The sequence below is a fragment of the Amphiura filiformis genome, chromosome 17 (assembly GCF_039555335.1).
Source record: "Amphiura filiformis chromosome 17, Afil_fr2py, whole genome shotgun sequence".
Lineage (NCBI taxonomy): Eukaryota > Metazoa > Echinodermata > Ophiuroidea > Amphilepidida > Amphiuridae > Amphiura > Amphiura filiformis.
The window spans coordinates 30,728,732-30,746,519 of record NC_092644.1 but is presented as its reverse complement, the minus strand read 5'-3'; the positions used below and the strand labels follow the sequence as shown (position 1 = coordinate 30,746,519).

Here is a 17,788-nt window from a genome sequence, read left to right as displayed (position 1 = left end):
AAATCCGCAACACGAATGCAGCAAACCTCCTGCAGAAAGTCCGTCTTGGGCTCATCCCACTAGATGACCTCCAGGAACTGGTGGACTCAGAGATGGGCAGGATTGAGGAGTGCAAGGAGGTAGTGTTGGAAGTCATGGAGCTGAAGACTACTGGAGAGACATCAGCAGCAGAGCCACTTAGCCATAGATATCCAAAGTGGTTCGCCACTAGAAACACAATAAGTGTAAGTTTTACTCATAGTTTTCTTCTTTAAATTGATTCCATGTGCACTACCAGCCAAATTATCAGCCTCTAGTCTAAGAACTGTTTTGCTTGGTTATAAAGTGGGTTATATCATGTATTGAGCCAATCAGAGATATGTTAAAGAATGCTCAGTAGGGCTGAAGGGGATTAAACTTAAAATTGAGAAGATTTATGTAAAAGCTCTATTTTGATTGGTTACTCAGATGATTATATCATGTAATGAACCAATCAGGTGCTCTGTATGGCAGTAATGCCCATGGGTTCAAAGTTTCTAATCTTACCTGTTTCGGTAATGAAATGAGCTATTTCATGTAAATCTATATTCCTGTGGAAGGTTTCAAATTCAGTTGCACCATTAATTAATACTGTGAAAGATTGAAACTATTAGCCTTTTCGAGACACTATTAGCCTTATAACCACATCTCGAAAAGGCTACAAGTAATTGAATCACTCTTTAGTGGAACCTTAATGTATAAAATGCAAAAAATATACTAATAATCAAAATATTTGAACAAAAGTGTGTGTGTAAAATTACATGTCATATCTCTTGGTTCTACAGGGTATGCCTGTCTGTCTATTTTGGTCATTTTTATGCTGTTGTCTTCACATACTAATCAGTTGGTGTTTATTTTTTATTTATTTGTTAATTGTTGAAACTAAAATTTCATTCACTTTTCATACCATGTACTAACAAAGCTTTGGCATATTTCATGTTTTATTTTTTTCCTGCTGTACTAAAAAGCTGTTAACTAATCAACTTGAATACTTATACTAACATAGTTGTAACTATTCTCCCCTCAATAAAAGGAATTGTTGGTTACGTTCAAACAGAATCTCAGCCATTTTACCCCCATGATTTCAGCCAAGAAAGGTGATATTGTATTAGTATATTCTGTACATATGTGCTTGTAGATTTTGGATACGTTTTCCCGCTATTTTTTCTCCAATCTTGCCAACAGTGACTCTATTTTAATCACAATGTAGACAGTAATTTGATGTAGAATTGGTTGTTTAGTTCCTAATTTGTAATGTTGTCTGTCAAATGTCAATATGATACTGGGCTACATTTTCAAATGTCAAATCGTCGTCTGCATCACATACTGTTGTTATATCTCAAAAGGCTGCCTTGTGTGATTTTTATTATCATTATTTGATGTTTTTAATGATAACACCATACCTTTTTTATAATAGATGTAAGTATGTGTAATTTCAGGCATTCCTTAAGATTGAATGGAATCCTGAAGGTCAACGAGCATCATACCTTGATCTGGGATGTTGTGAGTCAGGCTGCTGGAAGGAGCTGGATAAGATGGCGCCTTTACCCTATCCCCAACATGAGGCTGATGACGTTTCCTGCTGTAGTTTAGCGGTAGTAGATGGTCAGCTTTATGCAGCTGCTGGAATTGTTGAAGATACGAAACCGCTAGGTAACTTCTGTGTGTACGACAGCAATGCCAACAAATGGAATCAACTTTCACTATGAAATACATGTATAAGCAAGGCTTGTTGCCAATGGTCGGCCATAAAGGGTATATTTATGCTATTGGAGGATTTCATCAATATGGAGTTTTTTCTGGAGTGGAGAGGTACAGTCTCATAGAAAAGAAGTGGGAAGAATTTGGTAGTTTTAGATTTGGTTTAGAACATGTATCGTTGGCAGGTTTTAGATATGGTTTAGAACGTGTATCGGCAGTTAGCTTTAAGGGCCGAATTGTAATGTGTGGTTCATCGTCAAAATACGGTCCGTTCACGCCTTTGTTTACGCTTGTATTGAATGAGAAGACAAGAAAATGGGATGTGATCAATGTCCACAATTTATACGAGAATGGAATTGATTACACCTCTCCCTTGCTTATGGTACTAAATGACAAATTGTATTTAGTAATGAACCATGTGAAAGATCTGGAGAAAATTGTTAGGAGACCAAATATCAAGGAAATCAAATTCCTGAATTTTGATTGTGAGGATGAGAAACCATTTGTAGAATTGGCAGAGCTAGATGACATTTACACTGCCATTTCACCAGAAGTGATTTTGGATGATGATGTTATTTACAGTAAATATCAATACATTAAGAGATTGGAACCATTGGAATCTGGTGAAAACTGTTACGAGCTTGGAAAGGGAATGGGTGCCCAAGGAAGCACAGTTCTTTTTGCCTTCGATAAGCAGCGTCTGTCAACTATAGTACATTGAATCTCAAAATTATTGTGATTTGTGATTGACATTGCTCCACCAGATTGGACTAATTTCCAGTTGAAATCTATACACCCCCTATGTAAGACATGACCTTAATCTTCCACATGGGTTGTTGATTTCCAATGGAATCGCCCATTGATTCGCACTCACTTTGTAAAGATTAAGGTCATGTCTTCAATAAGGGTGTACATTGTATGGATGTCAACTGGAATAGTCCATTGTAAGCACTTTGAGTGCAATAGGGCCAGCATGCATTATAAAGGAAGAATGGCACCAAACGCTGATTATCAGAGATATTCTGCACATTTTTGCACATGTAACACACAACCCTTAAGGTCCATTGTTTGTGATGTCTCAAACATAATATTGAACTGTTGTGAACTAGAAGATATAGTTTAGAAATATGTTTTATCTAGGTTGGCTTCAATTGATTGATTAGTCTGTGACTTAAAATTACAACATATATAGTTTAATCATGGACGTACTAAATAATAGTACGTCCATGGTTTAATCATTAAAGTACCGGTACATGATCATGATGATTGAAACTTGATATCTTCCACACTTGATGAAAAAAGATTACCCATAAACACAGAAGTGGGACTCTCTCTGATTGTGTGATTGAATTATGTGATGAACATTTGTACATAATTTGGTGTTACCCACATTTTATGCAATACAAATTTTTCCAAGGTGACATACAATATTTAAAGGTCTGGGTTACCAGTTACAAAAGTGAATGTGCTATCCATGTACAAGACTAAGTAAAGGTTTAGAGTTGCACAAAGAGGGTTACCTTAACAAGGTTTTACCATTACAGTACATGTACAAGATGGGATGGAGGCAGGACTTTTTGAATGACCTTGATATGTATATGATCCTGTGTCATACTGGAGTACCCAAAAAGGTGAAGTGTTGTTACATTTTGATGTGAAGCTTGGACTTCAATACAGTGTCGCTTGAGTATTCCTTCATTTAGAAGATTAAATTAGGTCTTAAATTGAGGCTAATTTATTCTATATTACTCATGTTTTTATCCTGTATTAAAATAATGTTTAATTATTTTCTTATGATGTTTGGCATGAAATGTGCCAAGGGTGGTTGAGGATTAGGAAGAGGGATTCGTATCGTAAATTTGATCTAAACCCCATTAAAAATTTGAATCTAGTACAAAAATGTCCAAATGAACTCCCCAACATCTAAACCAAGTAAATAAATACAGAAGGTCATTTAAAAGACTAATACTTACTCAGAATGATGGTAAATGTGGAAAAAAGAGGTGGGGTTAAATCCCACCTACTTTGTGATTGTTTTTGCCCACACTCTCTCATTTTTTAACCGATTTCCATAACAAAAGGTGTCAAAATGCTCAGGAGGATCAACCACTTCAAATGAGATGTGTAGGTAAAATGTTTGAAACATTTCATTATTTTACAATGTAGCACAAAGGTACTCCAGGTTGTGACACAGGACCATATAGATAATTGCAAATTTTAAATGGAGTTGAAATATCTTGTGTTTTGTATGTATAATTATCAGTAGATTGAGGGGCTCAGAAACTTCACACCAGGGCAAGACCACATTCAAGGAGGGGTTCAAAATTTGACAAAAATGTGCTGAAAAGTATGAAAAAGATTTAAAAACCTTTGATATCGGGGTGGTCAGCATCAGGGGGAAGGGGAAAGACTTCTCACACCCCTGACTATGGCACTGCTTCTTACTTTCTATGCAGGATATATTGTGCGAGTAGGATTTAGATCACTAGTTTGTTTGAGACTGTTCCCTATAAATCAGGGCAATGACCCCAAAACTAAAGATTGTTTGGAATCGATTATGGTCAGTAGAATTGCTTTAAAAATTGATGTACAGAAAAAATGGAAACTATTACTTACCATGTAGACATGATTTGATTTATTATTTTGATGAGTACTGTATTCAATTTTGTGTGTCGGAGGCAATTAAAAGAGGAGAACAATCACTTGGCAGTAATAATTACATCCTTTTTCAAACATGACCCCTTTTATGTTTATTGTTTATCTTTTTAAACCTCATTAATTGTTACTATTACTATTAAACCTAACAAATACTAACTCTATAATACAGTTTCTGTCAAACTTTAATTTTGTTATTCTTAACCCAAAATGTTGAAATAATATTAGTAATAACTGTCAGGAAGGATTTTTGTCCGTAAAAGCAACAAATTTTGCTGATTCCATTTAAGTTGGTGAAAACATTACAAATACATTTATAGCTAAAAATCAGGGTTGGAAAAAAAATTAACCAATTTCATATTATTATTATTATGGTACCATGGCACTGCCACTACTTCGATAGTCTACTTGTTACATAACCCAACCCCACAGGGCGCTTTTATTAGATGCAAATATTGTTCAATTTCAGGCATTTCTTAAGATCGAATGGAAACCCGAGGGTCGAGGAGCAACATACTTTGATCCAGGATGCTGTGACAAGCCAGGATGTAAGTGCAAGCAAGGTGTTTGGAGGTTGCTGGATAAAATGGCCCCTCTACCTTACCCGCGGCGTGAAGTTGAAGAGTTTAAAGGCTGCAGTCTAGTGGTAGTGGATGGTAAGCTATATGCGGCAGGTGGAATGGTTGAGGATAACACACCATTGGGTAACTTCTGTGTGTATGATAGCAGTGCTAACAAGTGGAAACGACTTCCACCCATGAAAAGTAAGCGAGCTTTCTTTCCCATGGTAGCCCACCAAGGGTATATTTATGCTCTGGGAGGATTCCAAAAAGATGGAGCTTATTATGGAGTGGAGAGGTATAGCCTGAGAGACAAGAAGTGGGAGCGATTTGGAGGTTATGGACTTGATTTAGCACATATGTCAGCAGTTAGCTTCAAGGGCCGAATTGTACTATGTGGTACCATGGCAAATTTAATGCAGCGGAAGACATTGATAGTGCTTGCATTGAAGGTGAAGACACCAGAATGGGACATCGTGAGCATCAGACCTTATGAGGAAGGCATTGAGGATTTCTCACCAGTGCTGATAGTATTGGAGGACAAATTGTATGTGGTGAGCTTTGAGAAGGATATGGAAGAACTCATCAGGAGACCACACGTGCAAGAAATCAAATGCTTAAACTTTGACTGTGATGATGAGAAAGCAAGTGTTGATATAGATGTTGTTTCTTTTTATCCCGGCATTTTCGTCAAGGCCTTCAGTGCACAGTATATGACACAAGATGGAGACATATATGTTTCAAAGTACCAACATGCCAAGAGATTGGAGTCCAAGAAAGATTCGTCAGGTGAAAATTATTACAGCGTTGGTGACTGGTTCAATCTTGCTCTTGGACAGCGAGGAAGCACGGTTCTCTTTACATTCAAGAAGCAGCAGCTTTCAACAATAGTACATTGACATTAAAACTTGGCTGGGTTCCAGTAGATTACATACTACCTCTTGCATTAAGACTTTAGCTTTCATTTTAGATCCCATTCAGAGGGTATATGTTTAGCCATTTTTTATTGCTAGTACATAGCTACAAGCTAAGTAAAACTGCTACACATACCTCCAATTTGGCTCATAAGGTTTAATATGAATTTTAAATTCTGAAAGCTCTACTATTCTTGCACAATCACCTTTTGGTCTTGTACAATAGGTTGTATTTTAGATACATTTGGTTAAATAGCTGTGGTGCAGCCTTTAATAATGTGCACTTCAATTTATAGGACTAACTTTAGTTGTGTTAGGAGTTCACATAATAGCCTATGGGTACCCAAGTGTGATAGGGTACTGGGTACATGAATTAGTGACCAATAATGTTTTTGTTTTCAAATAAGCAATATCTGACTACTTACTCAGAAATTGTTGTGACTCCTGCAAGTTTACTTCATTCAGCTGTTGTGACTGCTGGTTAACACCCGGTGTTGACATTGATAGTAGGCTTCAAATAGATAAGTGTTCTGAGGATCCAATAAGGTGTGGTATAACACCCTGTATCTCAATCAACCAGTGACATTATACTTTGTTCTGCTTTTATATAGTTGGCAAAAATGATTTGTTTTAATAAAGTTTCATCTTATGCTCATGTAGATACACAGTACATATGCTTGTGCCAGTCATGCATTAAACAAAGTACATCCAGCATTGGTGCTATGCCCAACAGCATGCTAGACGAAAATATGGTTAGGCATATTGGATATGAAAGAAGGTTTGTAATGTTGAATATGAAATAGGGTTAGGTTAGGATTTGGGTTAGATTCGACAAAGCAAAACTTATTTCTTTTTTGAATAACGTACCTTTATTTCCATAGGAACATTTGACATAGCAAATCTGTGACATGGCAGGCTGTAATTGATAATTTAAAAAAAACTGATGGAAAAAACACACATTACAGGTCCGATGTATTTGATTGCTTTGAGCAGGTTGAATATATCAAGAATTGTATGTGCCAGTGTGATGAGGTTAGTGTAAGTTTGAAAAGGATTACATATAATTGAAGCCTTTCAAATTGCAAGAAGTGGCCCATGGGAAGTATAACTCAACAAGCGAAAGAATTGGGCTATCAGTTGAAATGCATGCAACCTCTTTGGAAGAAATGACCTTAAATAATCTCCACACAGAGGGTGTAGATTTTCAAATGGAGTCATCATTTGAAATTCACACTCCCTGTGTAAAAGATTAAGGTCATGTCTTCCATAGGGTGTATGGATTCAACTGGAATAGGCCATTGTTTCTCTAGATTGTTTCACATATTTGTGTCATTCATATAATTTGTCATATAATCTGTAATTATGTTAAAGGTAGATATTTTGTTGCCTAACAAACTAGACAATTGTAACACTGGATCTTTTCCCATGTTCCTGTCATTCATAAATAGCTGATTATGTTAAAGGTGTGCCTTTTCACCAGAAAGTATTGATTTGCATGTTATTGTAAGGTAGATATTTTGTCTAGAGTAGCCAAGTTTTGATGTATTTCATATTGTATTCTTGTGTATGAAAGAATGTCCGAATTGATATTGCAAATCAGCTAATATGACTTATTTTGTTCATTACACCCCTTTCAAGCAGTTTTGCCTGTGAATGTATGTCTATTTTAAGAAAGTCCAACTGAGATTTGTAGTAGGCTATCATATAATATTTAGAGTAGCTAGGAGCAGATATCTATGAATATTGTAGATATGAAGATCTATGCATGTGTAAAATTGTGTATGTACATGTATTGCACATTACTAATTATTAGTATAATAGTGATTGCACATTACTAATTATAAGTATATAAGTATATGTGATGTGATTTGCTCTAAGAGGCTCAAGGAGGCATTTTTGACAATTGAACTACAATAATTATTACCTTATACAACCAACAGGCTACCATTTACTGAAAATATCAAAGTTCTAGCATATTGGTTCTCAAGTTCTGAGGTTTTCTGATGGGTATTTAGTTATGCATTTTATTGTATTCAAATTTGCCGCCTTTGGCCCCCATGGACCAGATCATTTCATATATCTGCATGTACCTTCTCATTCCTGTTCTTATTTTTCACATCACTAACCTGGACCATTTCTTCTTTTAATAATGACCATCTGGGTGTATGTTTCATATTGTACATAATTTGCTTACATCATCTTGTGGGTAAACCAGGAATAGCCCAGTAAACACACAAAACAAGCATTTTTAAATGGTTTTTGTTTGGGTCAAAATCTTTTATTAAAACTCAATGTCAGGTAATATTAAAGGTCATGAAAACCCTTTAAAACGTTTGATGTAAAAACAACATCTTTTGTTAAAATGTTGCCAAAGTGTTACTGTGAAATGTGTTTTTTCAACACTTTTATAACATTGTATCGTGATTTCAGAAATGTTTTTGAATGTTATTAAAATGTTTTGTATCCTTTTTACACCCCTTTTGCTAATGTTTAAAATATATTTGCTGGGAAGGTTGTGTTTATCAGGATTCATAAAATTCATAGTATTCTGTATGGATTTAACTAAAATGGTTCTAGATGTTTTGTCTTTAATTTTACTGTAAGGGAAACATTTGAACAAGGTATAGGGAACATGTTTAATACTTTACATGCAGTGCCCTGTGGAGCATCCCGAAATGCTTAATTCCGCTGGATCTAACCAAAACTAGGTCGGGGTTCCATTCACATATTTTGGGGTCCAGGGAACAAATGTGCGGGTCGGGTCAGGGCCACATTACATTCAGGTCAGGGAAATAATTTAAAGCAAGAAAAAAATTCATGCCCAGGATGAAGAAAATCACAGTTCTCTATAAATTTGCATGCTGACCATAGTTTTCAACAAAAAGTTGCTGATATACAATTCTGAAATGTTTGAATTTATAAAGAATATTTGGAATTTGTTGTCTGTAGAGAACACCTGCATGGAGAAGGTTACAATTATTCAAATAATCGTGTTAAAAGATGCAGAAATCCAGTTGCAGGCATCACCCAATTCTGTGAACTAATTATATATGCGTTCATTTGTGAGACCTTGTTTGTATCATATATGTGACCATCCACCACAAATAGGCTGTAATGTCGGCATTTTCATTTTTTGAGATATTAGACGGGTAACATTTCCTCAAAGTTTCATTGATAATGTCCCTGTTGCTTGTTTGAAGGTTGTGAAATCCTTTATTTTCGTATTGTATTTTGAGAGGTTCAACGGACCGTTTCTCAGTGCAAAAACAAGCTCTGCCAACGTTGTAGCCCATTTGTGGTGGATGGTCAGATATTATAATTTTAATAGAATGTGTTAATTATTGATGGCGGGTGTGTTTGAGGGCCAAATACAGCTTATTGTTTTGCTATGTATACTACATTTCAGAGCTGCTCAAATCACAAGGGCCAACCACCATTGGTCTGCCAACCGCCTATTGAGAACATTGGTTAAATCATACATACCATATTTTGAAATACAACCATCGTATGACACTTGCGTTACCAATGACAGCATTATTTAATTTCAGGCCTTTTTAAAAGTTGGAGGCAAACCCGATGAGTCATCATACTTTGATATTACCGGCTGTGCAGGTGGGTCCTGGAAAAAACTGGACAATATGGCATCCATACCTTACCCAAAACATGGCAGTTTAAGTGACTTCAGCGTAGCAGTGGTGAACTGGACATTGTATGCAGCTGGTGGACATTCTGGGCATTCAGTAATATCCCGAGGGAGGCCAGAGCTGTGTTTGAACAATTTCTGCAAATATGATGCAGATACGAATACATGGATTGAACTGCCAGATATGCTCACCAAGCGCAAGTCGTTTGTAATGATAGGTCATGAAAATGAGATTTTTGTTATTGGTGGGATGTGTGGTAGGGAACCAGTTGTGGCAGTTGAACGATACAGTATCGCAGAGAATTGTTGGAAAGAATGTGCACCACTGCTGTTTAAAATAAGCCATGAATCAGCAGTTAGTTATAAAGGACGGATAATAGTTGTCAGTTATATTCGGAGAGATGCCACAGTTCAACTGGTTGCCCAGTTGTATGATCCAAGCAAAGACATATGGCACTGTATCTTGACAGAGCCACTTGAAGATGGAGTAAAGCCACACTTGCAATTGTTAACAGTACAAGGTGACACACTATTCTATGTAAGCTTCATAATGTTCTGGTTGGGCAATAGGAGGTTTATACGGAAATCCAAGGTGCAGAAGATTAAGTTGAACTTTGACCTCAATCCACCTGGGTTGTATTCACAACATTGGATGATGACCAATGTGCAGTAACACCAGCAAGCCTAACAGCTTTCTGTGTCAATGACCAACTGTTTGTAAGTGAAAACAATTATGTGCATCAGGTGAATGCCGTGAAGGGAGATGATGGTGTGTATGATCTTAGCAGGTGGGAGGAAATTCTTTATTTTGGCCATGGAAGTGTTGTGCCATTTACATTTGACAAACAGAGGCTGATAAAATGAAAATTACATTTTCCCAAAATTTTGTATGATAAGGACCAACTCCTTATAAGTAAGGAGTTAGTGTGTCATGTACAAAATATCTATACATGATAAACACAAGTTATATTATTCATGTTAGTAAACAAACCAATAATCTTGATTTTGGCAGTTTGGGCCAAATATGACATTATTGTATTGCATTCATCAAGTTGAATATATCTCGGGAACTTTATGTGTCATTTTGATGAAATTTGTGTAATTGGGAAGAGTTTTATAAGCAAGAAGTAGCATGCCTAACTAGGCAATTGTTACTCAAGATCTTTTCATGTGTTCCTGTCATGCATATAATCTGTAATTATGTTAGAGGTGTGTTTTTTTACCAGAAAAATATTGACCTTTTACATATTCTAAGGTAGATATGTTGTCTAGAGTAGCCAAATGTTGATGTATTAATATTGTATTCTTGTCCGATTCTTGTGTATGAAAGAAAGTTAGAATGGGTATTGTAAATCAGCTAATACAAATATGTATGTTCATTGGGCATTTCAGTTGAAATCCATACACCCTATGAAGACACGACTTTAATCTCCCACACAAGGAATGTAGATTTCAAATGGTCATTTGAAATACATACTCGCTGTATGAAAGATTAAAGTCATGTCTTCTGTTCAGGGGGTGTATGGATTTCAACTGGAATAGTCCATTACCCTTCTGTGTATACTCTATTTCAAGCAGTTTTACCCGTAGTTGTAAATTTAAAAGTTCCTGTACTGGGTAGTCCTTCAAGGAGGACCACGCTCCATTTAGTACGATAGTCCACGCCGTCAGGCGTGGGTCCTTCTACATTCGACAAATCCTTCCCGGAAAGTCGGGGGAAATGTCAAACTGATTAACCACGCCTACTGATTAGCTACTAATGATATTCAGCCAATCCGATCGACTGAATATCATCAATAGCTAATCAGTAGGTGTGGCTTGCTACCTGCTACCAGAACACAGCTTCTGGCTTGGGATTGACACCAGTATTGCGTAACAAAATTGATTATTAATCCTCTTCAGTTGCATATGTGTTAATGCTATTATAATACTCGGTTTTACCCTCAGTTCACTGATCTGTAGGTAGCACACAATCAGTTCCTTTTGTCATCACTACATTTAATATTGTCCTGGTTAACCACGATTCGTTACTATATTTGTAAAGGTTGTGCTTGAAATTATTGATTGGCTACAAACAAAGGATTTGAACCGATGTTCTTCACCGTAATCATTGGGCAGTGCAGTCCATTCAATCAAATGTTGTCATCAACCTATTTGATCGTAGTGCATTTGTTATGTGTGTGAGACGAACTGTCTCGGTAATTTGCAATCATGCTTTTGTTGAATGGATTTGAGGAGTCCACCATATTTATGGTATGATACGTCATATGAACAACCTCTATTAATTGTGACAGTTGGCCTATTCGTTTAACATGTTTAAGAAAAATATAGAATTGGAGGACACACGCTTCATAAAAACTTTGGGTTTCACTCATTTATTTACTTTAAGGGGTATAATACCATGATTTTCATCCCAATGACAAAGTTCAATAACCTCAATTAAATACTCAATAGTGCAAATTTGACCTCAAGTTGCAGAGTATGAGTTTTTGTACCCAAATTTTCAAAGGTCATTCAATGAATATACAAATGTATTGGGGTTAAAGAATTGTGCCCTCATTAGATGAGCATGTTGTGGATCCTAGTGTAAGACATGAAGACCTACCAATTGAGAGACTGATTATAAATTGAGTGGTTGCTTGACTCGATGACTTAATTGATTGATATTTTAACACCAAGATACGGTGCATTAATTACGAGACTACAATGTAATTTGTTAATAATCATAATTGATCGATTGATCAAACGAATGATTATCAATTGATGCTTGTCGAGTAGTTTAATGCTTGACTGACTATTAATTCATATCAATCTAATAAGTCATTGTGATTCTATTTATATTATTATATTATATTGATTGATAGGATGACCATATCAATTAACTGATTAATCAATCAATTCATTAAATAATTCTGATTGTTTCCTTGATTGTTTGTTGAATACTTTATTGGTTGGTTGAATGAACCAACGATTGAGTGATTAATCTAAGAATCCCTAGCATGCAAATTGACCTTGGACCTGTCGAGCCTCAAAACTTGGTAACTATGAGCGTGTTTATAGTGAGCCAGATTATGCGGTATTTAGCTGGACTGCCACGCAGTCTATATTTATTTATGTTTTACTAACCATTGCAAATCTAGACTGCGCGGTAGTTTAACTAAATAACGGAAAGATTGTCTCACTATAAACACGCTCATTGTGTCCTACGTGCAAATATGTTACACTGTGATCCTTAGACCCAGACAAATAATTTGACATGTTTTTAGTGAATTTGGAGCATGTTTAATTTTTGCCTCCTATATGACTATGGGTATGTAGGGTCTTTGAGGGTCTTTTGGGTCTTTTTTGAGGGTCACAGAGTTCCAACTTGCCGCTTGATGATTAAATAAGCACATTTCCAAAATAGAACCAGACTAATATAATGACACTGATTTTACAAAATAAATCAATATGATATCACGATTTAGGCCTACACTGCACTGGTAAACCAAGCTACTTTAAAAGTGTGAAGTGTTTTGATCCATGCAATCACAAAATCAATCGATTGAGAAGACTAGCGTACTCGTCCCAGTTACATAACAGATGCGGTTAAATGATGGGCGGGGTTACCAACCATATTTGGAGTTATTACGTTGTCATTAACTGGGTTGGTTCAGGTCACTGCTTATGGTAATTCGATTGCGCTGCTGGGGTAGAGCACCAATCTATAAGGACCAACGCCTGACGGCGTTGATTATTAGTGCTAAATATTGCGTTGGTTCTGTATGGACTAGTACTGGGTAGATTTGTAGGTATTTTTACATATTTCTTAGGGCTCATATTGAAATTCCCTTACACAAGAAGGTGTGCGCCATCCTGCAGCTTTCCTGTGTTAGCCTTCTTTTGTTAAAATCCTGGGCAGGGTGTATCACTGATGCATATAATCCATCCGTCTTATGACCGAGCTTAGCGAGTGGAATCCTGCCTTCTTTCTGTGTGAAAACGTGGTAGGGTATTTCAATATGAGCCCTTATGAAATTTAGAGTTGAGCTACTAGCTATGAGTTATGTATTATCAGGGACCGTATGATATATGGTCCCGGGTATTATAAACACTGTATTCTTATAACAAAAGATGTTTGTAGGTAGGGGTGTATGTATACCATGTATAGGGGGTGTTGTATGAATGTATGTACACATATTGCACATGACTAATTATACCTCCTCATTTTTCACACCACTGTATAATGACATTATGTTCATGTAGATGGGTGTATCCAGTGGCCTACCAAGTGGGGTGTTGGTGATGGTGTGTGGGGGATGTCCCGTGGCTCAAAACACTTGCATAAAATTGACCAAAATGTACAATGTGCCTCTCCCTTTACACTTTATGTTTTTCACTAAAATTATCCTCGTTTGGCCCATTGTAGCATTAAAATTGCAAACGCTATGCATGCATTCATTTGTCTTGGTAAACTCATTCTGGATGCTAGTCAGCAGAACAATTTTGCAATCCCCCTCCTTCAGACCTTTTCCACTTTATTTTATTATAACGGAAACCTTTGATTAATGCTTAGCAATTAGCATGCAAGCCACAGGCATCAACATAGCAAGCCAAATTGTGAAAAAATAAAAACAAAATATCAAGAGGTATCTAAAGAACCATTTGTTTGTACTCATTTTAATGCATTTTTCATTTTGCCAAACTCATTTCAAAGATCTGCATTTGAGGGCCAAATACAAATTTCAACCATCCACCGACTGCCTATTGAGAATGCATACCATATTTTGAAATTTAACCATCATATGACACTTTTGTTAACAATAATAGCATTTAGAACCTTGGCACACATACTATATTTGGAAATACAACCATTGAGAATATTATCATATTTTGAAAATTTAACCATCATATGACACTTTTGTTAACAATAACAGCATTATTTAATTTCAGGCCTTTCTAAAAGTTGGAGGCAAACCACATGGGTCATCATACTTTGATAATACCAGCTCTGTAGGTGGGTCCTGGAAAAACTGGACAAAATGGCATCCATACCTTACCCAGAACATGGTAGTTTAAGTGACTTCAGCTTAGCAGAGGTAAACAGGACATTGTATGCAGCTGGTGGAGAGTCAAAGCTTTCAGCAATATCTCGAGGGAGCTGGCCATTGGCCTTTAGATGTACAGAGCTGTGTTTGAACAATTTTTGCAAGTATGATGTAGATGTCAATAAATGGATTGAATTGCCAGATTTGCTAACCAAGCGCAAGTCATTTGTAATGATAGGTCATGAAAAAGAAATTTTTGTCATCGGTGGGACGTGTGGTAGAGAACCAGTTGTGGCCGTTGAACGATACAGTATCGCAGAGAATTGTTGGAAAGAATGTGCACCACTGCTGTTTCCAATAAGCTATGCATCAGCAGTTAGTTATAGAGGATGGATAATAGTTGTCAGTTATTCTCTGATAGATGCCACAGATCCACTGGTTGTTCAGGTGTATGATCCAAGCAAAGACAAGTGGTATTGTGTCTTGAAAGAGTCAGTTGAAGATGGAGTAGAGCCATACTCGCAATTGTTAACAGTACAAGGTGACACGCTATTCTACGTAAGCTTCAAGTTCTGGTCGGCGGATGGGAAGTATGTACGGAAACCCAAGGTACAGAAGATTGAGTTGAACTTTGACCTCAATCAACCTGGGATTGTATTATCCACATTGGATGATGACCAATGTGCAATAAGACCAGCAAGCTTACAAGCTTTCTGTATCAATGGCCAACTGTTTGTGAGTAAATACAAGTATGTACAGGATGTGAATGTCGTGAAGGGAGATGATGGTGTGTATGATCTTAGCAGGTGGGAGAATATTGAATATTCTGGCCAAGGAAGTGTTGTGCCATTTACGTTTGACAAACAGAGGCTGATAAAAAGAATTGATATGTAATTGAATCATGTGAGTCGAGTATATTTGCATGGTAAATGTCTCATTTAAGACGGAATATCATGATATGCTAATTAGGGTTAGGGATCAGTGTTAGGGTTCGTTTTAAAATGAGACATTTACCAGTTGCATCAAAACAATATCAAAGTTCTATTAAAACATGATGAGAATAATGTTCTTGTAACAAAACATTGCCAAAGGTTAGTGCATGGGTTTCAAACCCACCGCCGATTAGCCACCAATGTCCTGACAGAGCCAGGGATTTGACCTGGTGTCTATTGTTTAGAACAATGGGCTATTCAGTTGAAATACATACACCCCCTATGGAAGACATGTCCTTAATCTCCCGCACAGGGGAGGGGTGTAGATTTCAAATGGAGTTGACCATTCTGGTAATCCCATTTGAAATTCACACTCCCTGTGTGGAAGATTAAGGTCATGTCTTCCATATGGGGTGTATGGATTTCAACTGCAATAGCCCAATAGAACACTGTTTTAAATTGCTGGTTCTGCCAGAATGCAGGTGGATTTTCAAGCCATTCCTAACAGATATCAGCAGTTGGTTACACTCATGTATACAGGCTGAGTCAAAAGAAGTCAACTCATGTTTGAGGGGCTGTAACTCAGGATATGTAAGGTATCTGCTAAAAATGACAATTCCACTGGAAAGAGTAAATTCTACACGTCTAAATATAAAAAACAATTGTTGCAATTGCTCACAGCAAACTCAAGTTATACTCATTTGAATACAACCACCCATTTTTGTAGCTGCACACGGTTTCACTTCCCAAGTAGGGGCCTACCTATTGTATTGATAAGGCGCGATATTCAAATGAAAATAAAGTTCTGTGGCAGGTGTGGTTTCGATCAATAATTCCTACATGTTTAAGGGCTCTTTTCAATATCAGTTTTACCTCATTGCACTACACTATAATAAAACGGGCCAAATGACAACATGGCACCACAATTTACCGCACGGGAGCGCACGTTTCTGTCGAACAAGTATCATGAAACTAAGAGTCCCACTGAAATTCAGCGCCTTTTTCGTCTCCAATTTCCTACAGCTAACCGGGTTTCATGTAAGGGAGCAGTATATATAAGAATGTGAACAAGCTCAATGTGCATGGGACAAAAAGGAACAGACATCCGGAAGATTTAGGCAGACCAAGAACTGCTAGATCACAAGTGAACATTGCTAGAGTTAGACATGCGTTACAGCGAGACCAAAGATCAGCCCAATCCTTTACCCAACATTCCCCAATCAAGCTTCTGCCGGATCGTTCGTAAAGACTTGAATTGGTATCCCTACAAACTATAGTACCGTCATGGACTTTGTTGAATATTAATTAAAAGCAAATGTTGTCTTTTCAACAATAAATCCTGTTAGCACTTTGCCAATTCGTCGAAATTAAAATGTATGAAAATCAATCAGCCGTGTGCAGCTACAAAAATGGGTGGTTGTATTCAAATGAGTATAACTTTAGTTTACTGTCAGCAATTGCAAAAATTCTTGTTTTTATTTAGACGTGTAGAATTTGCTATTTCCAGTGGTATTTTTATTTTTAGCAGATTCCTTGCCGATCTCGAGTTACAGCCTCTCAAACATGAGTTTACTTCTTTTTGACTCAGCCTGTATTACCTACACATATGTGTTATTCACATTGATAAGTTACATGAAACTGAAAAATAACAATTACCTTTGTGTACTTCTGAGTACTTTATGAAACATTTTGTAAATTTTGTTGTTACTGTAAATATTAATTTTATTGGTCCTTGTGTTGCTATTAGAAGTTGTGTGTTTAAATTCCCCATATCCTATTTTTTGTATATGGACCAGGTACTAGGTAGTTTTAACGTCAACCTGGAAAATAGTTACCAATGGCTTTATATGATAGTAAAATGACACTCTGCAGGAATTAATGTTTTCAGGTTTCTCTCTGTTTTAGGAATGGAATCTCATTTCAGGAAATTGATGTTTCATTATGGTATCACTACATTTTACGGATTATGGCTGTTGACTACGGGCAATTAAATCACTGTATCCAGGTTCATGATGAATTAATTCACTTTGAAATATACTAAATTTCAACTATTCTTATGCTAATTTCCAGGCACTTCTGACCATTGGTGGACCAAACATGCTCCTCAATAAAATCACTATGTACTATGACGACAGAAGTTGTCCATCTGGCACGTGGATAGCACTAAACCGCTTCGCCAGGTTGCCGTTTCCTGCTCACGTCCAGCTCTACGACTATGTCGTCATGGTAGCACACGGCCAGCTCTACTTTGCTGGTGGGGAGAGCAGGGAAACGTCGGTAAATAATCAGGGTGATCTTGCGTGCTTTGAAGAATACTCTAGCTGCCTTAATTCGTTCT

At 36.8% G+C, this 17,788-nt stretch overlaps 1 protein-coding gene across 1 annotated transcript; it reads left to right on the top strand.

The window, feature by feature from the left end:
- Positions 1–10: 10 nt before the first annotated feature.
- LOC140137131 (uncharacterized) lies at positions 11–5,833 on the top strand. The gene is made up of 2 exons (XM_072158787.1): positions 11–224; positions 4,844–5,833. The coding sequence occupies exons 1-2, from the start codon at positions 93–95 to the stop codon at positions 5,831–5,833; spliced, it is 1,122 nt and encodes a 373-aa protein (XP_072014888.1). The 5' UTR covers positions 11–92.
- Positions 5,834–17,788: the final 11,955 nt, after the last annotated feature.